Raw genomic sequence first — 26,643 nt, 5'->3', positions numbered from 1 at the left:
CGGGTAAAATCACGGCTTTCTATAGCGCGTAAGTCTTTATCGTTTTGTTTTGTAGAATTCGGTAAGTTAAGTAGATATCTTTGATAAATCTACTATGCTATGCGTATACCGAATGAAATGTTAGCTGAGAAAAAGCATTCACGCGGCAAAGAAAGTGTGTGGGAAAATGAGTTAACCGTGTGTTAACGCGCAGTGGTCAACTATCCGTGCAAGTTTAGCAAAGGAATATATATCCATATTCAAGACGTAATAACGTCAAGGTAATTATATGTTAATCCTTATAATTGGAAATATTATGTTATTTATCTAAATATTTGTAAAATTTAATTCTAACGAAAATTTCCTTCGTGTTTATGTTTACTCCTCTAATTACCCCCTCCCTCTTTAGCCACCTTCTATTCCTCAATTCCTGCTGAGATTCTCCCTCGTTTTCTTTATATTTTATATATATTTTCTTTACAATATTTTCTTTTTATAATTTTGTTTTTTATATTGTCATATAGATTTGCTTAATTTTATCTATCTATTATTGCATTGCTTTCAATAACCAAACTATGAAAAGGAAAGCATTGTTTGTATTATTAAAATATGAGCATTATTTTAAGTTATTTTAAATTATGCTTGATATTCTTTAATATTTTGATGAATAATATTAGCATATTATCAAAAAGAACATTATAAAGCAATAGTTTTTCAAAAGTTACTTGCATTTATATGTTTATTTATATCTTAATATATTTATATTTTAAATATATATTTATATATAGTCGATTTTATTAAATTGATATTGATTTTTTATAAGTATTTAGAAAAATATATTTAATCAGTGAAAAATGAGTGCGTCGGCCTTAAAATCAACAATACCTGGAGTAGGTACTTCCCCATCTTCTACAAGTCATTCTATTCTTCCAATGAATACAATGGCACAAAAAGTTGTATCAGGATCAGAGCCAGCATCTATGAAGCCTTTACCAGGAACTGGATTAAGCTATGTTACATTACAACCACCTAATCATCCATCAAGCCAACCTTTAAGCTTAGTGCAAGATCATAGACCTTCTGTATATCAAACACCACCTTATGTAAGCAGTAATTCTGAAAAGGAAGACTTGGATAAATTAATCCCTAATGGAGTAGAGATTATAAAAACTGAAACAGAACAAAATATATCTGTTTCCGTAAAGCAAAATGAATCTAACAGAAATAATAATTTAAGTCCAGATAATCCTACACAGGATTCACAAAGAGAGGTTCAAACAGATCAAGAGATGACATCTATTAATTTAGATTTTCCTGGTTAGTAATAAAATTTTATTAATTAAATTTATTAATTTAACTAATTTCATATCAAATATTTGATTAAATGCATATTTCATATAATTCATATTTTATTACTTTACAAATATTTTTATATATATCAATAAATATAATAATTCAAATTATTTATTTATTTATATTTAAGACATGTTGAATTCATTAATATTATACTGCATGTAAATACAAAACATAAAATATATTTATATAGCTATATGGATGTATAAATGTTACTTTAGCATTATGTCCACAATTACAAAACAAAGTTGAAGAAAAAAAGACTCCTGTAAATAATGGTTCAAAAGAATCTGATGGAATTCCAATTAATACAACTTCACAAACAAAATTATCGTCACATAAATCAGAAGATGGGTCAGTAAAATCTGATAGTCAGAAGTCAAAAACAATAACTCAAAACACAAAACTTATAGCAGATAGTTCTGCATTATCACAAACAAGTAATCCACCAAAAATTGAAACAAAAGTCACTGGTTCACCAAAAGCAAATAAGAGAAAATCTAGAGAATTGAAAGATTTAAAAGGAATATCAGCAACATCAGATGGAGCAAGCAAACCAAAAAGGAATCGAATTCAAACACAGCCTTATCAGAGTCCATTACCAGAAATTGCATTGCTTGTGAAAAATTTAAATAAACCACCACCATCAAAAGCTTCTGATGATAAACTTATAGTATTCTATAAGTAAGTATGATTTACATATTTTAAACATGCATAATATGATATAATGATGAATAATAATAAAAAGTTTGAATTCTTTGTTAAATTTTCATTTATGAATATAATATTTTACATTGACTTTTATTATAAATATAAAAAAATTAGTAATCCTATCATATACATTAACTTTTATTGATATTCATTATTAGAAACGAATTTTTGGCTGTGAGAAATGCAGAAGGAAGTTTCTATGTATGTCAAGCAATGCAAAATATATATAAATCTAGCAGGAAAATTCGTATACGTTGGCTTTCTCAAGATAAAAACAATGGAGAAATATATTCACCAGATTTTTATGATTACATAGGTAATCTCATGTAAATTGTAATTATAAATATAATTAATGAATTTTTAGTGCACTTGATTTATATGATATAATATATTATTATTTTAAATAATGTAAATCTATTATTTTCTTTTTTAAAATTTCAGATTTTGATTGTATATTGACAAATTTAAATTTAAACAAAATTGATAAAAATAAATTTCAATTAACAAAAATAGAATTATTACGTACAGAAAACATTTTAAAAAGAGCAATTGATGTTGAAGCTGGTGTGTCTGAAAAACCTCGAGTAACAGAAGAACATCCGGATGGACGTTAGTATTTTTATATGCTATTTATTATCATGTCCTATAAATCGGATTTTTATTTTAATTTTTTAGTATAATTCAATAATGTTTAATTTATTACATTATCTTTTATATCAAATTTAGTTAAGTTATTAATATGAAAGATATACTTTAATATTACTTGTTTATTATTTATATTATTAAAATTTTATAAAAATATTTTATGAAATTGAAATTTTAATATCTTATCCACAGTTGACCTTTCACTTTATAAAGATGAATCACAATTAAAAAGAAGAAAAAGTCACAATTTACATAAACAAAAACAAAGTTTACGTAAAAAAGCAAAACGAACTGAAAGCTTTTCTGAAGATGACGCTCCTGAAGATGAATCGGGAAAAAAATCACCTAAATCGAATCGTTCTAAAAAACGAACAGTTAATAAAGCTTTAGCAATTGCAAAGTCTGTTGCAAAAGGATCTAGTAGAGCAGAAAGAGCATTAAATAGAAATACGAAATCTGGAAGCGAAATTACTGCTACTAATAGTACTACAACTACTACAGTTACCACATCTACCACATCAATAGATGTAACTAAAAATAATACTGATATTAAAAGAAGTGAAAATAAAAAGAGCACAAAGCAACAGAATAATAATAATACAAGTGGAGTATCAAGGACAAAACTACGTGGTAAGAAATTTTTCTTAGTATGATTTTAACATATTAATTCATTAAGAAAGATATTGCTCTTTAATCATTTTAAAAATTATTTAAATTATAATTTGCATCATTAAAATATTCATCTTTTTTTTAATTTTATAATTTATAGTAATATAATTTTTTTTAAAAATGTTATAATCTAATTTTTAGCGTCGGCACAAAATACACAAAGTAATAAAACAGCAGGTCGTCCAAAGCGTATGGCTGCAGCTACAGGTATTGTATCGACCGAAGAAACAATTCGAAAAAAGCCACGTGGGCGAGCATAAGATTAACGTAATTTACCTGTATTTCCTGTATTACATCTAGAACAGAATCTGTATCGTAGGCAATATGTACATGTAGTACACTCTTTAAAAATTGCGATCGATTTATAATGTAATATATATGATCTCAAGATTTATATCTTATCAGATGCTGCATTATATTATAGTCCAACAATGTGGGATCAACAATTTATATAACGATGCGGCAAATCGCATTTAATGAAAAAAAGACTCAAAGATTTATAAGAGTGATATTGTGATATCATATAAAATTTGTACATATCGTCTACGTTTCAGATTCTTACAGGAGAAGAAAGTCACGGAATGTGTATGGGAAATGGTACCTTGGTTGAATAATAACTATCTACAGGGTGTCACATGCTAATGCACTCTTGCAATAGTCTATTTTTGATGTTGTGAGTGAACTGTACGTGATTCAGTTGAGTTTAATGTACACTTTTCATTGGATATGATAGCTATGTACAAATATATATATATATTTGGGGCTTATAATATACTCTATAAAAAGATAAAAACACAAAATAAAATAGAGTACCAGAGAATGAAAACAATCCGTGAGTTATCGATCTCCAAGTTATGGATCGGTAGGTTTAGAAGTACAATACCTGTACATTACGCTGAATCTTTGCTGTTTAAAAAATAGCATATGAAATGGTCCAGCGCCTTTATTAAAGACAGGCAGAGAAAAAAAGTGCCCTCAACTGTAAATCCTTGTCCTGTTGTTGAATCTATGGATTTATTAAAAAAAAGAACTTTATGGCTGGAGATGTAATGTTTTAACTATAGTTTATTTTTGAATCATTTATGTCAGTGAATTGCTAATATAATTCATTGTTATAAAAAATAAAAATGATCATATTAATTATGGTGGTATCAAACTATAATTTAGCCACTTAAACATATTATATTCCTTTCTTAAGAAAAAAACAAACAAAATAGCACTTATTTACTCTGATAAGTCTGGATTAAAATGTATAAACTTGCTTTATCTATGTATTATTTTATTTTTTCAAAGATTATGGACAAAGTGTATATTTACTGAGAGATAGATGATTATGATTTACACTTCACCAAATCTAAATTCGTATATTTTAATGTAGTTTATAGTTTATATTTTGTGTCGAAATGTATTGGGAATACAAGTTTCGTGTCAATATTGAGAAAAGGGATTTATGTGAGATTCAATTTATTACAATGTATAATGAACAAAGGTATCGAGACATGTATTTGTTTTATGAATTACGATAATGTAATGATAATACATACCTTATATAATTATTTATCGTGAAGAAAAAAGTCTTTGGTTTTTGGAAAAACAAAAGGCGAATTATATCGATTAAAATTGTATACTTTTTTGTCATTGAAAATTCAGTTGCCAAAGTTGCATTTACTTATTTAATGCATTGGCCATTGAGCATTGCACAAATTTAAATGAGAAAGTTATTTCACTTAAATAATTTTATCTATGTATGTACATATGAAGATTAGGTAATCAAAATTGTGAAAATATGCAAAACTATATGAGCGTTTGGAATTTTGAAGGCTAATGTATCTTATTCATTTAATAATGTATTCCAATTTATTGAGTTGCAATACAAATAATTGTACAACTTTTTACTTCTTATTTTAGAAATCATAGAATACATGTACGATGTACATATATTTCATAAGCTTAACAACGTTAAAGATAACTTAAGAATGCCGTTTAAATGATTAGGCATATCGACTTCTATTGAAAATAGAATATAATTATTATAATAAATGAATAAGGTGAATTTAATTCTTAAGATGGGAGATGAATAAGATACCAATCCTATCATTGGTCCATTGCATATTGTATTTAAAATATACACACACATAATGTATAAATTTAAAATATACACAAACGTAATGTATAAATTTAGTAAAGAAAAAAATTCTAATGAAGACCGAGAAATTTGCTTATCTTGTTATTCGATTTTGCTTTCAAAGCAATGTCACTCTTCTTGGAATTAGTTGTATAATATCGAAGTAATTCAAAGGACGGTGCAAATAATTACAATTAAATATCATTATTAACATCAATGAAAAACAATGTAATATATAATAAATTTTCAAGACAAGCTGCACTTATTATTTCAAGAAGCGAAATCGATTACAACATGACGTATAAATACAGCTCTCGATATTTTCGTGAGCTATTTGCAAATTTAAAACAAAAGTATAGTATGAAGGAAACTGAATCGAAAAGCAATGATACATTTGCGTGCGGGCTGATATTTGTTGAGGATACTTAAAAAATATGTATTAAACTTGAAAAATCGAAGTTTAAACATAGATATTAGATAATTGACCACTAAAAAATCATCTTTCACTTTATATACGATAAAGTATAGATTTGCCTGTATTAATTTGTTATATATGAAAAATGTTTATTCAAATAAGTCCCAAATTTTGTCATTATTATATAAAAAATTTAATTTTCTTCCTTGCAATTCTAAAGTAAAACTAGAAATCGTTGTTCGAAATTTAAGAGCTAAAGATACGTTTGCTACATAAAAGTATATGTAAAATTTAAAGTACAAATAGTTTGTCATGAAAGTATCAGATCTTTAGCTAAAAATTTGGTAAACACCGGTTTAAAGTATTACGTTAAATAAGATCTTAACTACCTCGTGATACGATTTATTTCTGCAATAATGTAAAAATTGTATCTCTAATTTCGGATAAATAATTTAGAGGGACCTCATTTTATTTGCATTATAAATTATTTTCATATTTTATGCAAATATATAAAACACTTGACGTTATCATCTAAAATATCCTTCTAACATACTACTTAAAGATAATACACAAAGATAATAAATATGAAAGCAAAGTTTAAAAAATTTCATTAGGCATTTTTTTTTAAACAAACTATTTTGAAATTTTTAATATGAATTTTTAATAATTATAATAAATATTATGTAATCTTAAATAAGAAGGATGTTTTTATTCAATGATATCAAGTGTACATTTTATATAATCAAAAGAAATAATTCTCAGTTTATCAATTATTTTCAATTTTTGAATAATAATCCTCTGACAAAATCTGTCCTAAAACATTGAATATGAAATCTATTATTGGCTCTCACTTGACTTCTAAGCACTGCTTCAATGAATTTACAGCATATGTCCCTAATTAATCTGAATGTCACGATTGCATTCTAATTATGTAATAAATACATAAACTATATTACGCGTATCGCATTTAAATAGATATTTAAATGATTAAGTAAAGCGATCGTGTGCGATTATTTCTAAGTATATGATTCTTATAAGAATGGATATTTATATATCAAAAAAGTACAGCCCACATGCGAAAATATCGGGCTATACTCGAAATGCGTTGCCAGAAGCTGCCTTTTTGCTTCGAGGTCGCATAATTTAATATCTATTAGGAAACATTCGTAAATAGTAAATTGACATTTAATATTTCGTGTAAATTTATTTTATATTTGTTATTTGAAAAGTGAATTTTTATTATGCAAATTATGATAAATTTATTATTATACAAAGTATGATAAAAACAGTTTTTTATTAGTTTAAAGTATTAATTTTTACAAAGATTAATTTTATATAAATTTATGTTATGTATATATGTATTTTCTATTTCAAATTTTTACCTATTTTTATAATTTAATTTTTTTTTTTAATACCGACAATGAACGGTCATTTTAACAGAAGATTAAGTAAATTAAAAAATCAAATTTGATTTATATTTTTTCTTAATTAATGACATAATTTGTATAAGATACGATATGGCCTACTCAGTACCTAAAACACAAAAAATTATTTGACCAGGAGCAAAATGATAGAAAATAAAAATTATATGTATCAACAACGCGTTTCAAGAATATGGCTCGATTCTTTTGAGATTCATTTTTCTAAAAGTTATTCTATACAATTTATAATTATTTATTCTATACAATTTGCGATTATACTTAAAAACCATTTGCAAAAAGTTTCTGATATCTAATTGTATGACTAATTATAAAACGTAATGAGGAACCCTCTACTTGTCATACCGTTTCCTTTTGTGTAAGTTCCATAATTTTATCAAATTAATTAAATGACAAGTTGATGATGGTTGGTGCAATCTATATGTCTCCTGTGATTTAAGTTCACGAAGAATTTGAGAAACTAGCGTTTTACAAATAATAAAAAGATATTGTAAGTTTGGTGATCAGAGTCAGTTTTTATTCGCGCTAAACCTGTATAATTTTCAGGACTTGAAATTTGCTTAAGTGCAATCAAAGTGTGTGCAACGAGTGCACTCAAACTCAAAAGGAGGCTAAAAACATATGGAATATGCGGTTTTTTAATCAATATTAGGAGAAAAACACGGAGCTTTGTATGTAAAACATTTTCACGAATAAAATTTCTGTAAATTACGATCGATCTATGATCTGCTCGAACAACCACCACAGAAAATTAATTAAGATTGTTATTAGATTTTATTAAAATATTCTATAACAAATTCTAAATAATAAATTTAAAATTTTATAATATTTAAAAAATATTTAAAAAAATTTATAATATATTTGAATATTTCAAGTTATATAATTCAAAAAATATTACAATATTAAAGTATTATTAAGACAAAATATACTTTAAATCAAGTAAAAAAGAAAGTATAATTGCATAAAAAAATAATGTTAATGATATTCTAATAGACATTTAATCATCATAACGTTTTAACATTTATCATTCTTTGATGACTGTTATCGCATATAGGTCATAAACATGAAATATTACAAATAGCAGTTTCGTGACCCATCAAATGGATGCATCCATATTTCCGTGAATCATGGCCACCTCGCATCGTTGTTTCTCTAATACTCTAAATTGAAAGCTCTCTAACGCGTCTCTTATAACACGACTAAAGAGAAGTCATGATGTTCTTCAAAATCATATATAAGCTTTGTTGTATCGAAGATAGACGGTTCATTCAGAAACCTATTAAAAAAGATCCGACGCGATACGGAAGGAACAGAGATTTCGCGGATATCCACATGTTCGAAGATATCGGGAATAAAGAGCCAAGAGCGGAACGAATCGCTTTAGTTGTAATGCGGATCACGGAGCATTATTTATTAATAGCAAAGCTGGTGTAGCCGGCGCAAGGGAGTGGCAGTGCCATGCTAAAGCAAGCGCGACAGCACCAGATCGTGGAACGGATCTTCGGATCTTTTCTCCCTTCCTCTTTTCCTTCCAATCTCCTTCTCCATTTTTCTAGCTCTTTCTGTTTCTCCAACGAATCATCTCTGTTTCCTATCCCTTTCTTTCTCTTTCATTTGTGTTTACACTTTCTCGTTCCCTATCTTTTCCCTTTACTCGTCCCTTGGTCCCTCTTTTTCCATTCGTTTCTCCGTCTGATCGAAGAGCTCTCTTTCTCTCAGTCTCTCCATGTGTTCTTCGGCCTCTCTATGTTTTTCTCCCTTCTCCCATCGCGCCGCAGCGTACCATTCGTCCGGCGTTGCTCAAGCTTTCTCTTTCCGCTTCTCTTCCTTCTTGCTCTGTATTATGCTACCTTACCGGTTGGCTCACTTTATCCGTTATCTCTCTCGCATGCTTTGCCTGGTGAGCATTGTCGCGCTCCTACTCGCGAGACAGCACGCCGTTGTAGGAGAGTGGATGAACGCTTTGTCGGCGCCCGCGGCTGAGATCAAAGGCGCCGACCGCTTCCTCCTTCCCCCCACCCCCGCTCCGGCTCGACTGGCCCGTAATCCAACCGAGGCTCTCTCTTTCCTCTCTCTCTCCCCCTCACGTCGCCGCCACCGCCGCTACCCAACCCCTCTATCCCACGACCCTCCCCTTCCGACGAATCCATCCAGCAAAGGTACCCATAAACGCTCAGTCCCGGGCTGTTCTGGCCTGATGAGAGAAAAATCTCTGACGGGTAGCAACCACACACGTTCAGTCCGGGTTTGTCGGTCGCTGATTACACACCCACGGAAAAATAGAACGGGAAACCAGCGATAACGATAATTCCGCTTGAATGAACCCTTTGCTAAGCTAGACACGCGCATAGGGAACGCGTTGGCGCATCTTATGTAGGGATGGGCTAATTTTTATGAAAGAGTATGAGATTCTTTGAATATGCCTTGTTCGTAAATCTTAGAAGATGTCTGGATCGGGTACGTTAAATTAATATGACCTAAAATGAGATAAAGTTAAAATAAAATAATATACGAATATTAGATAGCAATCAAAGAAATTCTTACCTTAATGTTTATGTTTAAATATAATATAAATTTTTAATTTATACATAATATGTGTAAACATAATAATTAATTTATTGTTAATCTGAAATCAATGTTGAATTGATAATATATATTAATAATTGATAATAAATAATAATTAATAAATAAATAATTTTTCTGTATCTTTCTAAAAAGTTTTATTGCTTTTATTTTAAAGTTTAAATTTGCAATACTATTACTTATTTAAAAAATTAAAAATTAATCATCTTTAACCCATACTAGATATCCAATTTCCAACGTATAAATAATTATTTTTATAATTAGATTAATTAATATATGAATATTTATTCCCAATTACATTAAATTGTAATTAATAGAAAATTAATAAAATCAGTTAATGATTTATTAATCATTTAATTGAATTTATTTATTATTCAACAAATAAATTCCATATCTAACATTCCATACCTAAACTTTTAAGAATCAGCTTTTAAAAATTCTAACTTTTAGATTTTCTTTAAATTAGACATCTGTCAGATGCGAGGAACGTATAGCGAAACCGATGTCAGTTGTCTGTTTCTCGGCACCGGCGTTGCTGTTCGCTTGCTTACCGCCGTGGCTGCTGCTGTTACTTCTGATGCTTGCGGCAAAATTGTATTATAGCCTTTCCTGTCGTATTCTGTCGTACGACGTCCTCCTTTGCCGACCTCCGTATACCTTCCACGATACCTTGTGATAAATACTCGCGCCGCTCTTTTTACACGTTACTGCCTAATTAGCGTAATTATAAGATCCGGTCGTGGACCTTTTTTCCTCTCTTATTTCTTCCTTTCTCCTCTTCATCCTCTCCTTCCTGTTTTCCTTTGGATGGTCCATTTGAAAAAAGAAGAAAAGAATTGAACATTTCCGAAACACATTCCGAGAATTTTAAAGTTTAAATTTCGTAGATTTATTTTACAGAATGTGTTGTTTTTAATAATTTATAGAAGAATAATATTTTAGTTTTGTTTTTGTAATTTAAAGTTTTTATAATTGATTATATATTACAATTTTAAGTAATATGAAACTTCAATTTTGTATTTAAACAAATTAATTTGACTAAAAACATGCCAATAATAGTAATTTAATATATAATTTAATATGATTATAAGAATTAATAATGAAACAAATAATTTCTTTTAAATCTCAATGTTTAATTATTGCGTCGCGTAACAGAAAAATTCCCGTGCATATTTCAGTGTCGTCTAACATTTTAATTCACGCCCACTTCCCCTTACACGTAGAGTGTTAACTGATGCAATGATAATGACTTTCCCGTAATGCATTTTATGATATTTTTGTAACGTCAAAAAACTCAAATTAACAATCGAATGTCACTTTAGAATAATTAGAAAAAATAGGAATCGATATCAATAAAGAATATATATATTTTTATTGTCAATTACTGCATTGATAAAAATAGTAAATACTGTGAGAAACATCGCAATCATTAAAAGACAGATTGTTATCTTTGACATTTGAGAGACAAAGTACAGCTTGAGTTGAACTTTTTGATAACAAAAATTAAGATAAAATGATTTACTTAGTAGCAAAGAAAAACTAAGATGAATAGTATACATATTTACATTGTTCGTTTTAGGTTAATTTAAATAAAATTTCACTTAAAATAATCAAAAAATTATCTAAAAATATTAAAAATAAAGCGTTTGTACAAATTTTAAAGAGATAAAATTTAATAACCTAAATATATATAATAAATAAATAAATATCTAGTATAGTATTCAAAGTTTCTTAGAAATGATTTCTTTATTATATATTTCGTATTCTATGAGAATATATATATTTGAAATATATTCTACTTACTTCTCTTCAATTTATATTATTCTTTTATTATTAAAAAAACTTCTAAAGTACTATACATAGCAGAGTTTACGTTCTTAGATCGAATAGCAGATCGATGACCGTATCGAAGAATGCATGACGCTTCCTATTCACCACCGCGAGAGGGCAATTTTCTTTAATAGTGCAACAGCCTTTTACCGGCGTGCCATATACACGCTATTCGCACGTAACATTACATAATAACGCAAACGAAACGGACGCCAGGCCGGACAACGCTTTCGAATGGGCGATACCATGCAAAAGCCGGCGTGTCGCATTCGCAAAGAGCAATCGTACCTCTCTCCAGACGACAGGAAGACAGTTCACTGAAAACAGTTTATTATTAATAGATATGCTTTAGTTTCCTGAGCGAGTTGTCGGCTTTATTTCGAGGTTAGTCTGTACTGAATTTTTGAACCGTACGTTTTATTCTCCTTGCTGCGTGGCCCTTCCTCCCTCCCTGTACCCCTCTCTGTAGCCCCAGCCCAACCATTCCTTCCTCAGCCCCTGCTGAGCGGTTGTCGTTTTCCTTTTGCCTCCTCCCCTCTACTCTTCTCTTAAAAACGAGACTCGCCACCGACTTTCCGACAAAGGAATAAAGAAAAGAAACAACTAGCCACGCTACGCGGTTGAGGATGGCACGGCAAACCGTAGCACAGCGCAGCACAGCACGGCATAGCGTGGCATGGTGGGTAGAGACTTTCCGTACAGGGAGAGCAAGGGGTACTTGCCATGCCAATGGCGCGGATACTTAGGGAACATGTTTTAATTTTCTTGTATCATTGCAACTTCTAATTGTTTATAATTATTGTATTGTATATTTTGATTTTTTTATTGTTTATATATCATTATTTTGATTAATATAGCATGAAAATTCATTAATGATATAAAATAAATGATAAAATTTTTTATGTTTCATATTATTCAATTTATTGATTTATTTTAATTTTGATAAAAATTTAAATTATTGCGTATATTGAGTACTGATTTTTCAAATTAGTGATTTGTTAAGAATAAGAATATTATTTAATATATAAAATAATAGTCTGGAAGTAAAATTCCTTGAACAAGAAACGAGTTTTTGTATATATATGACAAAGTGCTTTTCGGTAAAGTTCATTCATCAGATTGTCAAAGGTGACGCCTATGTTTCTTCTGAAACACCGCTAGGAGATAATAGCGTGCGGGTACAGTCTCCAAAAAGAGTATTTCTCATTTATCTCACTACACTATTATATTTATGTACTTTAACCTTGAATAATTGAAAAACAAATAATAAAATATTTAGTAAATATGGCATTTATTTCAGTTTTTTGAAATTACGTTGAACGCTATAAACGATATCAAATGTTTTTCTATGCATTAAATAAATAGTTGAAACTTATGAAAAATAACATAAAATTGTTCAAATTCATTTATTCAATATTTAATGTTTAATCATGATTTATTTTTCAATGAATAAATACTAGATTAAATATTTTTATTAGATTACTAATGAAAACGACGTCAAATTTAAGATATCTCTTGATAAATATTTCACAAAGGAGCGTCGAAATATTAAGAATAATTATCATTATCTTTGGTGGACGGAAGATTAAAGCGCGAACCAAATAAAAAACAAAGACGACCCTAAACCATTATTCATTGGCTGAAGTTTGCCACGACGGAAGGTACAGTAGTCGGTCGTGCGTCATTCCGACGAATTACGAGATTCCAGCGATGCTGTGACGGTTTGATGTAGATGATTTGGAATGATTAAACGTCTGATCCTTTTAAATAGAACACTATTTTTCCAAAGTTTTCAAAAGTGACTTTTTTTGAATCCGGATAATGTTCGCACACAATTGACGAAACAAAAATCTGAAAAAATTTGTTTGTGGGCGCAATAATCGAAATCCTCAGGAGGCTCCGGTTTCCCTTTTTACATGCCGTTCGACGTCGCGGCGTCGACATTTAGTGTCGTCGTAGACCACGTTGAACCATCATCGGCTTCCTTCAAAACCCCACCAGTCGTGTAAAGCTATCCTTCTTCACCGCTCTCATAGACCTTCGCTGGATAAAAAAGAAAGAGAGAAAAGTAAGAGAAAAGGAAAATATACTCGTAGTTAGTATGATAAAATGAGTACGAAGATAAAAGAATGAAGGGAGCAAAAGAGAAGGTGATAGATAAGGAAGATATAGAAAATATAGAAAATAGGATAGGAAATGTAGAAAAGGAAGAAATAGAGAGAAAGAGAGAGATAGAATCATGGAATAAAGAAAGAAAGAAAGAAAGATGGTCACTATAGTTAGAAGAGGAAGAAAGTGAAAAGGAGATGGATTTCAAGGAAGAACAGAGAGAAACCGATGAAAAAGTGGCAATGGGAAGAAGGTATAAGAGAGATAGATAGAAAGAGCGTGAATCGGAGGTTTCGAGCCGCGCCTCCTACCTTCAGGGCCCATGTATCCACGGCTCGGCACTGTTGACGACGCAGCGCCCTATGGAGGGGGAAAGGGAATTACGGGGAACGTGGTTTAGGCACGAACGATCGTCCGTAGTCGTAGTCAGGCCACGAGTCGAGCGATGTCGTGTGACCGACCTCTCTTGTTGCGACCGTGTTTCTTTCTCTTTCGACGCTTTTACCTGGATTAAATTCTGACTGTTATTCGTTTCGTAGTCGTACGATTGTGTATGCAATTAAATTAAGTGACAAAAAAAACAATATGCAAGCACAAATGATTTCATTTTTGCATCAAAAGTATGATAAACAAAACATAGAAAAACAAGAGATTGGGCGCTGACTGGATCATTCTCAGTTTTAAACATAACACAACCCTCAAAAACACGTGTTCTTAATTGTGCGTGTCGTACACATCGATTGTCGTGTCGTTAGCAGATGTCGGATAAGACACTATCAGGAGAATATGAATTTCGCGGAAGTGTGTTTGTTTTTCGGTTTCTAATAGTGTACGGAAAATTAAGCATAAGAAGAGAACGACGTATGATTGTCAGGTGAAAATATCGTGCTTATATCATTGAATACGACTCATATTCTTAGTGTGACATACGGTTACTGTTGGGACGCGAAGAAACAGGAAGAATTTAATACTTGACGAGTTTGGAAACAAAAATAAAAACAAAGTGGCGAAACAAGAAGCCTGGAAGGAAAGTGTGCGCAGCGTTTGTGGATGCATGAGGGTCTCATGGCTACCGGATTCGTAAAGTGGTGGCGGGCAAGGTTCCTCGCTGGTTATAGACCCTTTTCTGGTAAGTTCCTATATTGTCTCTTTCTTTTATTTTTTTTCTATTTATTTTATTTATCTATCTTTATTCACCCGGTTTTTCTTCTCTTATTTTTATCATGTTCACGCACGAGATATCGATGTTCGTTAAAATCGCGATGCATAGATAGATCAAGATATACCATATAGGGATTTGTCCGGTCGATCCGGTTATAGGCATGATATTTTGCCCGACTTGCAAGGCGCGCGATATGTGTTTCTCGATGATGCTACTGCAGTATGACAGAAGTGGATCCCACGTGGTGTTACGTCATACTTGCATTTTTCTTACCTTTGATCTATAATTATATTCTGCTGAAAATTTTTTTGTTATTTAATTTTCGTTTTCTCTTTTCTATTTCTTAAATAATATAGAATAAATAGAAAAATAGAAGTGAAATTTAAATGTATATTTAATAATTTTTAATATTTTTTTTGCAATAAAGTAACATATTTTTATTTATTTTTGTATAAATGATCAATATCATTTCGAATAAATTTATCATTGGAGATATTTTATTCTGATTATATAATATTCGTGCGATTGCATATTTACTTTGAAAAAAAATGTTATCATTTGAAAATACAGGTAGTCGTTCATAAAGTATCATAAATTAAAAATAAATTGAAAAATTTTATAGTTTTTATCGTTTATTAATTAGAAAAATATAAACATAATTGGATAATATAATTTATTATAGATTAATATTAATTTATTTCTCACATTTTGATTTTCATAAGTGTTTTATATGAAGATAAATATTTGAGTAGTTTATACTGAGGACGGCACTAGCAAATTACTACTTTATCATTACATGGTAACATTTTTCAATAAATTAAAAAAATTTGATATATAAATAAGTGATAAATAATAATATAGCTATTTTATAAATAAATAGCAAAATATATAATAAATGAAAACAACATTTATTATTTATTATTTTTATATAAATTATTCATCAATTAATATTTTTTTTTTTAGAAATATTTTAAAGATAATGATTAAGAATTTAAAAAAAATTTGATAATTTTTTAATATTTTCAATGAAAATATTTTAATTGTGTAAATAAAATTTAATATATTTACTAAATAAAATATTTCTAATTAATCATGTTTCACAATTTGAAAAATTTTAATTAATCAATCGAAATTGTATATAAATTTTAAAAATGTATCCTTTAAAATTAAAGATTTTTCTAATTTATAAAATATTGTAAATATTGTAATATATTCAACAAATAAAATAAAAAATTGATAAAAATTTCATATTAAAATTATATCAAAGCAATGATAAATATTTCAACATTCTATTAAACAAAAATTATCCTTGATATTTTATTGTAATCAAGAAAAATTTTGTCCCATTCCAACAATGTTTAAACTCACTCGTATATATTTCATAAATTCATTTACTTTATTTGTTTATTAAAAAATATGCAAAAAGTTTGAAAAAAGAAAAGGAATAAAAAGTAAAAAAGAGAAAGAACGCAGCACTTTTATACATCGTTAGCAATAAGAAACTGGTTGAAAATCATTCAACAATTTTCAGGGCTCTTCTATCGGAGCAGCGGATTCCGCTTTTGAAGCTCGTCCGATCTCAAGTTCTCTTACGGCACTCCTCTTTATGGCTGTTTTCTCGTGCGTCGTAGGGCAAAATTTTCATACGAGTTGAGAGGGACTGTAGGGGGAGGGAAAGCTGTTGCGTCGGCAAATGATAAAAGTTACGAGCCGAGCAAACAGAAAGGGGTGATTTACAAAGAAGAAAGCAGAAGCCGTTTGTGTCCCGCTCCCCCGTTGCTTTTCATTCAAGAGGGCGCAAAAGCGGTACTGTACACACGGCATAAACACACGCGTGTGCTCGCGGACACACGTATACTATTTATGTATACTATTTGTACGTAGAGAAGGGTCGCGCGTCAAGGGTGGAGTTTAATTATCGAGACCTTGCGAGTTCGTTACATGCATTAGTCTGGTGGTTAGATAAAAAGTGTCCGTGGCTATTCTCTATTTCTTTAGTGTAATAGCAAAGATTCTCTTTATTCTCTCTTTTTAGCCCTCTTCCTACCGTCACTCACAATCTTTGTTTCTCTTTATTCTTCCGTCATTCTTTCCTTTTCTTTCTACCGCGCTCTTATGTCTTTTTCCTTCTCTCTCACTCTCTTCTGTTTGACTCTTTTTTTCTTCCCCAGTGCGTTCAGTGTCTTGGGTCTTTAACGCTCGCCCCACGAAAGAGTTACGGGCGTAATTACCACACGGCAGGTATCATTATACACGTATATGCGTCCGTTTCTTTATGCAGATACGATTATCCAGCTTTTTCTTCTGTTTTTTTTTTCTAATTTTTTTTCTTTTTTTCTTTTTAATATTTGATCTCTGTTTCATGTTTGATCTTTTTTTTATTATTATTTTTTTTTATTTTTCTTCTCTTTTCTGCGCGCGTGTACAAGCGTTTTCTTGTCTTGTACTCCCCTTTTCATCTCTTTTCCCCTCGTTGTTCTTGAGTAATTGAAATTAGCGGCCGGCTTCGTTTATTACGCGTTTCGTATCGCTAATTATCGTTGCTCTGCGGCTTCTTTGATGCCGATGTTTTTAAGTATATATTTTACTGGAATCACGCTGCACCGGCTTAATGATGTATCGCGTGAATTAAGATAAAAGCGGAGTCTTCTCGAGACCGAAGACACGGCCGACGATCGTAGAAGGGAAACGTGTAACCGGTGGCTAAAGCACTCGAAACATTCCCCGACTACTCGGAACTCGAATCGGCGCGGAAACTCGTTTTATCGAACCCCGATTATTGAACATTCCCGTAATATTTTAGTCGATTGCTCGGCTAACTTGAAACAAAATCCGATTCGATCGCGTAGTTTAAATAATTCTAACGTTTAGATATATTATATGTAATTTTTGCATTTTAATTGGAACTGGTTTTATGAAAATATTTTTCTGACTTATTTTATCGAATCGAAGATATTAAACATAGAATTTGAGATAATTATGAATTAAACAATGATAAAATATTATGTTAATGTTGATGCATTTTAATTGAAATATATTTCATTGAAATATTTTTTTTTATGATCATCTCGAAAATCGAATTTAGAGGATTAAAGATATAAATATATATCCTTATATAAATATTATTTATTTATTTATTTACTATTATTATTATTTGCGTTTTTGTATTATAATAATATTTTCACAAAAATATTGAAAAATTTAGATATGGAATTTTGAAATATTCAAATAATCGAAACGATGAATGTAAAATTATGAATTTTTTTTTTTCAATATTTATTTTTCTATCTCTCGATATATTTGTTCCTAAATTCCTAGATACAGGAAAGCCTTCAACAGTTGACTCTATGTGTGTGGCAAGGTCCATTAGATAAAATCTTTACTTAAAATTCTCCTTTTCTTTCTTCTTGTGGGTGGCAAAGTGATTGTCTCGAATTTATTGTTCACTCTCTGTTTCTTATATTGATTTTATCATTAAAATTTCATCATAAAACATTTAACAATCAAATAATCATTTAATAATCAAATTATGTTCTATACATTTTCATTAAATATCTGAACGTATTTCGTATTTATCACACGAAAAAACATATTCAATGATAATATTCTTTTACTTAAACATATAATACACATATCAATCTTACATATCAATCATATAAAAAAATAAAATTTTTCCTAACCATTTTCTATCGTCGCCAAAAACATTTATTTTGCATATTTAAAAAAAAAAAATATTGCTCTATGTTGTGGCGTGTCGTGCTCTATAGATGTTCATTTATGCACGGCAGTTGCGTAAAGGTATCTTTTCAACGTTTCATTTCGTAGAATGCTTTTACACAGGCGTCTAGGTAACGGTAAACGGCGGCGTAATGCAGACACATTAAAGATACATTACACTTCCTTCGGCGAGTGTGCAAAACGTTTCTGAAATAAACGCTGGAAATGGATGTGTGCCCGTCCCTTTCGGTGGAACTTTCGTTAATTTGCTCGCTTGCTCGCCCGGTTGCTGCACCGCGCAAATAATTTTCGGCCGAGCAATAGAGCGAATGCATTAAAGATAATTGCGCTTTTATGCACGGAATCCGGTCGCTTTGTAATTATGAAACAGCAAACTCTTTGATCTGTAATTTACGCGTTTAAACATGCTTGCATCCATCAATTTCTAGACACGCTTCCGTCGATTTACATTTTTCCCTGTTTTTTACTCGAGATTAAAATCTTTTCAGCGATCTTTTCAGTCGTTTTTCCTCCTCTAACTTTTTGCTTCTTCTTTAGATCGCGAGCCGAGCACGAAAAGAACAATCTCACTGTTTTTCTTTTTTTTTTAAATTAGTAAACGGGAAAACGTGATCGTAGGATCGTTTTCGTGATATCTGTTGTATTTATTTCTGGTGATTCAAAGTTATACATCCCCTTCAAAATAGTCCGAAAATACTTCCTACACTCCGTAACTTTAAGTACCGAGTGGCACTCAGAAACTGACTATAAATATAGGCTTTACCCATGGAGGATGTTACTTTGATACCTTTGAGATTCTGACTTTTGTTTACGAGCGATGCCGTCGCTCGACCGTAGATAACAGTTTCATTTCCTTTGATGAGAACTTCATGCACGTGGAACAAGACTCTATAACCAGAAATATAACGAGTAATTGTAAAATAGATGGTGTTATTTCCTTACTTATTTATTCATTTCTATACAATCCTGATTTTTTTTTTATTTCTACGCCTTTTCAGCCTTTTCTATGTATTTTCAGCAATAAATAATAAAATTTAGGATACAATAGAAAGTAGAAAATATGATATAAATTCATTAATTTTTTACTAAATGGATCTAATCGAATTTATTTAATGGGTCACTAACTACAATTTTATGTCACTAGATAAAATTGTATTCTACATATTAGATCTCTAGCTTAATTCTTAAAATTACGGTAAAATAAAAAATATATCAAAACAGTATTTAATTAAAATATTTCATGCTAGCCTTTAAAGATTAATTTTATAGATATTCGTATAATTTACTTACACAATTTATGTATTTTACTTGGAGAATTTTTGATTGTACTATAATTTACTTTAGAATAGTGGAAACGTAATTTGAGTTAAATTGTAAATGAAACTCTTCGTTCATTGTTGCTCAACAATGATTACAGTGGTTGGTAATACCGAAGGCAGTGACTCGGAAGAACTTCTTGGCGGTGTTTCCGCGCCTCGTAGTGGTTCACCACCGGAATCCCAGCCAATTTTGTTAGAAACAGAAGCACCGCAGGTCGCGGTTGACGCTTCTACTAGTCCTACGCCGGCCACCGGAAATGACGAGCAGCCAAGCGCTAGTACAACGAAGCAACTCAGTTTCGAGGTATTATTAACTCCCTTGCTTGTTAAAACAGGAACAGAACAAAGTGAAACGAGCAAATTCTATGTTTTTTTTTTTATTATTCTCCCATCTGTTTTTAAAGGGAATTTCCTTAAATCGAACAATGCATAGATGTTGGATGAACTTGGCATACATATAAACGTTCTACCGTATCATCTTTTAATTTATTTCTACCTAAAATGTAATAAAAAATTATTCAAATTAATAAATTTAACAAATTTCTAAACGGTAAACTATATATTCTCCGACTATATAATATTGATTTCAATCGTTATCTTGCTCCCTATCCAACTTGATAGATCGTAATATAATATTTGGTGCCATTGCAGGAATTCGAATGCGACGTTTCGGTAGCGGAGGGCGACCGAAGACGGCAAGAATTCTCGTTCACCCTGTACGACTTCGACGGCCACGGGAAGATAACAAAAGACGACATAGCCGGCCTGGTTACTACCATTTACGATACCCTGGGCGCTTCTATTCAGGTACCTCCGTGCGGCAGTAAGACGATTAAGGTGAAATTGACTGTGTCGCCGGATCAGAGAGGCAGTCAGACGCGATCGAGCGGCGGCGGCTGTTTGAACGCGTCCTCAAAGCCGGCTGCTACGAGCTTTTCCGGAAATTCGTCCTGCTGCCATTTGAAGCACACGTCCTGCAACAATGCCGGGACCCATACCGGCGCACACGGTTTACGTAGAGTTCCTAGAAGGAGAAGGATGCCACGACACCGTTGCCAGGTAAGATTGATGCCCTTACGAGGTGAGGATTCGAGGCTTGGATTTTTATGGAGCCGTGTCTCCTCTTTCGTAACCGACAACAATTCTAGAAGCTAGAGGCGGATTTATCATTTCTGCCTTTCGAGATTTATCGCATGCGGGAGAGAGGGCTTATTTTTTTTATTCGTTTTTTTTTTCTTTTTTTTATATACTACTTTTTTTCTTTCTTTCTTTCTTTTTTTTTTTTCTCCCTTGTTGATGTTGAACAGATGTAGAAGGGATTCTTGTGGATCGACTTTTTGTTGCTATTATGATGTTTTCGAATTCTGACAATTGAATAAAACATTTGTAATTGCTCTTTTCATGAAATATACATTTATTTGTAAATTTAAAATGTTTTATGTGACAAAATACGTGATAAGAAATAATTGAAGTGACGAAAGAATTTTTTATATACTGAAAATAAAATTAATAATAAATTATATTATATATTTGGTAAATGAGAATATGTTTTTTCCATGCATTATTTTAGACTGAACAGAAAGAAGTGGATACTCACAGTGAGGATGACGGTGAAAATGCGCGAACGAATCGAATAAAACAGGAGGAATTACGCAGAAGGGTGGGGCCCGTGCCTCATTTACCATCACCCTATTCCAATAGCTCCGAGGGTGATATTAGCGATGACAGCGATGTCTCCCCCGCAGTTTCCCCCTTGACGCCTCTCCTCACGACTAATCAGCGAAAACGCAGTGGTGCCCTACAAAGGCAACAGCTCTTAGAAATTATTCAAGCGAATATGGAAAAGAATAATCTCAGTTTTCATACGTCAAGGTACGCCCTTCGTGATCAACCGCATGTAAAATATCGTGATATATTTTTTTTGAAGGAAAAGGATGTTGGCATAATCTTGAATATCTTGAATATTTGTTTAATTGCGTTTAATACTACAAATAATAAAAAAATATTAAAAATTTATTGATAAAAAAGAAAAATGATGATAAAAGAATTACCAAATGTTTGCCAGGAAACGACATCAGAACGAGCAACTGCGCATTCCATCTCAAGTCCCACATGTCGAGTCTTCGCCTCACTACAATCAAGACTGTCGTTCACCGACGGAATCTCGGCCTACGGCGACTGCCTACCATAAACCTACTCGGGAAAAGCCTCAGGGTTTCACATCGTTCTCCAAGGTACCTGCAAAGCATAGGGGGAATTTGAGAAAGACGCGGGCGCAGTACGGTCTTCAGAGGAATAACGCTACTGTGCAACCGCCGCGTGCGTATGTTCAACCTCAAGTTTTATCAAGAACAGTGATCAATCCAAACGTGTACACAGATCAACAAACTACTAATACGAATCGCAATGGGAGCAATCTGATATCGAACAATCAACATCCCATCAATCAGACCACGACCAACAATCATAATATTCAACGTAACGAGACACAATTTAGCCAAACGCAACAATGTGGTAAATCGAGCAAGAAGCATCATTTGAAACACGCAACCAGGGAACAAGATCAAGCCCGAGCCACGATTCAAGTCGTTCGTTGGCTGGAACGGGAATTCTCGCAAAATGCTGCAGCGAGCTCCGGCAGGAAGCATGTTCATGAGCATATTCATCATCATTATCATCATTATCACACGGAGGCGCTTGTTTGATTCGTTCCTCGTTCGAGGAACTTTTGCGCAAATATAGTAAATTGTTTCGGTAATTGTGTTGATCCTCGAGTGATAGGATGGAGACTGAGTGATCTATGTTCCTCCTTCAAAGATTTTTGTCTGATTGCTAGCTGCCAGAAATCTGTTAATGATCTTATATAAGTTTCTATTGGAAATTTGAAACTGTTTTCTTCTCATATTATAGGTTTTATGTTAATAATTATAAAGTAAATGAGAATTATATATTCTACACTTTGGATGAGGATCGACTTTTGATCTAATCCTATAACTTGAGGATTAGAAAATTAATTCTGAACGTCAAGATACCAATTTTATTAATTTATTTTTACTTCTGTAGCGGTTTGTACATTTTTATTTGTTCAAATGTACTGAGTTCCTGCAGTAAATTTTAATTCCGGGATATTAAGATATTATATATGCAAATAATGAGGATCACTGCCACATTTTATTTTTTTAATAATCGAGATATTATCCAATTCGAATATAGTTGATCTATGACAAACCAAAGCGAGTTTTTAAAAATGTTTATTTAAATAGCTTTGGATCGTCAGTGATATCGACTAAACAGTATATCGAGAAGTTTTATTCTTGAAACGTATACTAATCCTGTTTATACTTTAACTATTTATCATACATAAGACAATCTTTTCTCGTTTTTCTTTTGAAATTTTAGGAAAGACGATAACAGATATATATTTTTTTTTCAATTTATAATAATTACGAACTTACGGGGAAGTTTTACAATGATACCAATGATCTATTACTGTACCGAAGTATTTACTATGAAGGCTATTCTGAAATTTTTACATATTCGTTCTTGACATTTATACACGATATTGATTCATTTTTGTATATAATCGTTTGTAAAATAATGACATTTGACGATTTATAATATAATTTTTTACAGAAGTTTGTATACAATTTTTTTAAATTGATTTGTATTAGAAGAAAAATTGTTTTAATTTTTCTTCGATTTAGAATCACGTACAAAGATGTACAAAATCTCCCATTTTAATTTATGTAATTTTTATATCTTTTAGTACAAAGTGTAAAGATTTATTCTACACAGAAATTTTATTTTAATTTGATAAAGATATAAATTGTTTTTTTGTTTCTTACGATAATAATGATTTTAATTCAATTCATTTGATCTATTTATTATAAATAATAATCATTTTAAAGAAGAAACAGTATTAATGCGTAATACACAATAATGTTGTTTATGGAGCCAAATTAAAATTGTTAAAAATTACAGATTCTGTGTGCAAACTAGAAAATCACAGGAACTAGAAATATTTTAATAATCATGGCATTTTCAATAGATGCGAGAATAACTCTTAAGAATCGGTATGTATTCATATTATATCATAGAGACAAAGTGTTTCTTTAACTTGAGTTTTATCATTGAGCTCAAAGTATAAGCAAATAGTCAAGGAATAGTGTCCGTTGATTTTATCTTGAATTCTAAATGATTTTTAAAATAATTTTTCTTTGGATACTTTTCCTTGAAATAATCTATAATTCGAAATGTATTTATTTAACTGAATTATAAAATAAGCAAAATGTAGATAAATATTTAATCAAAGTATCGAGAGTATTGACTGATTGCGAAATTTTTGATATATATAATATTGATATATAACAAAGATAATAATTTTAGATAATAAAAGATAATAAAAGAATGTATCAAATTTGTACTAAAATTTTATATTATAATAAATATAATATAATATTATATAAAATATTATAATATAAAATTTTAATATAAAATAATTTAATTCATAATTTTCATAGATAATAATTTCTAAAAAATATGTTTGTGGAATAAAATAAAGTAAATCTTGTTAATTTAAAAATATATAGAATAGAAAATAAATTTTTAAAACCTATTAATATTTTTGCAATCAATCAATATCTTTCTTGATATTCAACGTTGTAATTTTTAAAAAAACTATACTTTTTAAAGTTGGTTTCATAAAAATTACAGCACAAATTGATGGTGCTTCTGTATTCCAACGAATACAATAATATGCTCCGTAATAGCGTTGATCATTATTGCGTTGTATCTATATAATATTTCTCGACAATACAAAAAAATATTAGAATAATGTAATTATTATAAGAAAATATTGTAAAATTTGTGTCCTCAATTTTTATTTCAATTTTGCAACTTTCAAACAATGAATTAGTAGCAAAATATGTAATTTCAGAAAATTATTGTTCATTTATTATACTCTTTTTGCTAATTTTAATAATATAAAGAAATGATAATTTTATTTAAAAATTTTGAAACAAATTTTAATTTTTTTTTATATAATTATAATTGCATAAAATATAAATTTTAATTTAGAACTCATTTTTATTGAAAAAGAAATAATTTTATATACATATATTATGTATAATATATTTTTTTTAAGATTTAATAATCGTTATTAAAAATATAATTAGAACATATAATAATTATAATCAATACAAGAAATATGATCCAAACTTATGACAATGATAAAAATCTTATAATGTCAAGATTTAATTGAGAAACTGTTATGTATACGTATCTTTTGAAACTTAACGCTGAACAAGTTTTTATAAAAAAAAAAAAAAAAAAAAAGTGAAAAGAATGGACTTGTTAAGAGTGCCTTGTCATATCTGTTACTAATATGCAAGTATTAATTATTATCAAATTAAATATCGAATGTTTAGTTTACGTAAAATATTTCCTTAAATGAATCTATTTATTATTAACATACTTACAATAATTTTCATTTAGTGATATATCATTAAATTTTATATTATTTGGAAACGCATGATGCTTAAGATCTAAATAAATGAAATTATTACGGATATTTTTCTATCTAAGTAAAGAAAAGAAAAGAGGATTATAATTATAATATTTATTAATTATAATAGATATTACTAACAATATGATTAAAAATGACAACAATTGCTACTTTGTATATTTATAAATCTTGGATAGTAATACTGTCCATTGACATGTAATTTTATATCAATCTTTGTAATCATTGTAGATATTTTATGTAATGTATTTTTATTAATATTTATTAAAAACACATTTTGATATTAAATTATCGGAATTCATCATGGAATTCTTCTAAAAGTGTTTCATAAAACAAGTCAATAAAATCTAAATATTATTTTCACTTCTATATGCGTTTTTCTCTTTTTTACCTTATTTTTTGATTACTTTATAAATATAATATCGTAAATATCATTTATTTTTGTATACATGCTGAGTTTTAACATTTATCAATACATCTCTATTTCATCGAAATAATATTTATTTTAATAAATCACAATAAAATGTTTGATAATAATAATAATTGTTCCAATTATAATGATTAATATTAAAATTAAATTTTAATAATAAATTTTTTAATTCAATTTCAAAATTATAAAATGAAACAAATATACATATATTCTGATATAGTATATCTTCGAGGCATATATATAAAATACTGCATTTTAAACATAATTATATTTACATATGCATTATGAAATAGATAATTGCAATAGTGATATTACTTATAATTTTTCAATTATAAAAAATTGTTTTTAATAAATGAAAATTAAAAATAAATTTTTATTTATATTGTAATATTAATATTGTAATTAGAGATTAATTATTTATATAAGATATTTTAAAAAAATATTTTTTTCAGAATCAGAATCAGAAAAAAATATCTATATTTTTTATATTTAAGATCAAATACATTATTAGTTTTTAAAAAAAAATAATAAAAGCATGAATATTCAATGAGTATTTCATATTTTATTTGTAATTACGCGGCAAAAGCAAACGTAGACAAAAAAATAAATAAGAAA

The 26,643-nt window shown here is 29.8% G+C and overlaps 2 protein-coding genes and 2 long non-coding RNA genes across 8 annotated transcripts; 2 read left to right on the top strand and 2 right to left on the bottom strand.

Moving 5' to 3' along the window:
- The first annotated feature begins 119 nt into the window (after positions 1-119).
- LOC107997739 (putative uncharacterized protein DDB_G0277255) lies at positions 120-7,839 on the top strand. Of its 3 annotated transcripts, none has more exons than XM_017056532.3 (7): positions 120-260; positions 828-1,296; positions 1,554-2,016; positions 2,202-2,359; positions 2,485-2,652; positions 2,881-3,318; positions 3,499-7,839. In XM_017056532.3, the coding sequence occupies exons 2-7, from the start codon at positions 834-836 to the stop codon at positions 3,615-3,617; spliced, it is 1,809 nt and encodes a 602-aa protein (XP_016912021.2). In that variant the 5' UTR covers positions 120-260; positions 828-833; the 3' UTR covers positions 3,618-7,839. The 3 variants fall into 3 exon arrangements, with proteins under 3 accessions (XP_016912021.2, XP_016912019.2, XP_016912020.2); XM_017056530.3 differs by having other exon boundaries at positions 803-1,296; XM_017056531.3 differs by having other exon boundaries at positions 122-260; positions 810-1,296.
- A 476-nt stretch (positions 7,840-8,315) lies between these two features.
- LOC107997706 (uncharacterized) lies at positions 8,316-12,305 on the bottom strand. 3 transcript variants are annotated; one of them, XR_001766070.3, is made up of 5 exons: positions 12,164-12,305; positions 11,723-12,066; positions 10,328-10,720; positions 9,881-9,962; positions 8,316-9,813 (listed from the first exon to the last, which is right to left on the bottom strand). It is a non-coding gene; the product is annotated as an uncharacterized LOC107997706 (long non-coding RNA). The 3 variants fall into 3 exon arrangements; XR_009831872.1 differs by having other exon boundaries at positions 10,471-10,720; XR_009831871.1 differs by having other exon boundaries at positions 10,471-12,066.
- Positions 12,306-12,436: 131 nt separating this feature from the next.
- On the top strand, positions 12,437-25,967 carry LOC107997707 (protein naked cuticle homolog 2-like). Its single transcript, XM_017056475.3, has 5 exons — positions 12,437-14,987; positions 20,176-20,381; positions 20,729-21,136; positions 21,648-21,949; positions 22,143-25,967. Exons 1-5 carry the CDS (start codon positions 14,909-14,911, stop codon positions 22,780-22,782), a joined length of 1,635 nt encoding a protein of 544 aa, XP_016911964.1. The 5' UTR covers positions 12,437-14,908; the 3' UTR covers positions 22,783-25,967.
- LOC133666955 (uncharacterized) lies at positions 18,488-22,315 on the bottom strand. The gene is made up of 3 exons (XR_009831873.1): positions 22,129-22,315; positions 20,049-22,062; positions 18,488-19,646 (listed from the first exon to the last, which is right to left on the bottom strand). It is a non-coding gene; the product is annotated as an uncharacterized LOC133666955 (long non-coding RNA).
- Positions 25,968-26,643: the final 676 nt, after the last annotated feature.

This window comes from Apis cerana, linkage group LG11, assembly GCF_029169275.1.
Source record: "Apis cerana isolate GH-2021 linkage group LG11, AcerK_1.0, whole genome shotgun sequence".
Taxonomy (NCBI): Eukaryota; Metazoa; Arthropoda; class Insecta; order Hymenoptera; family Apidae; genus Apis; species Apis cerana.
The sequence above is the reverse complement of the archived record's forward strand: the minus strand, read 5'-3'. Positions and strand labels throughout refer to the sequence as shown.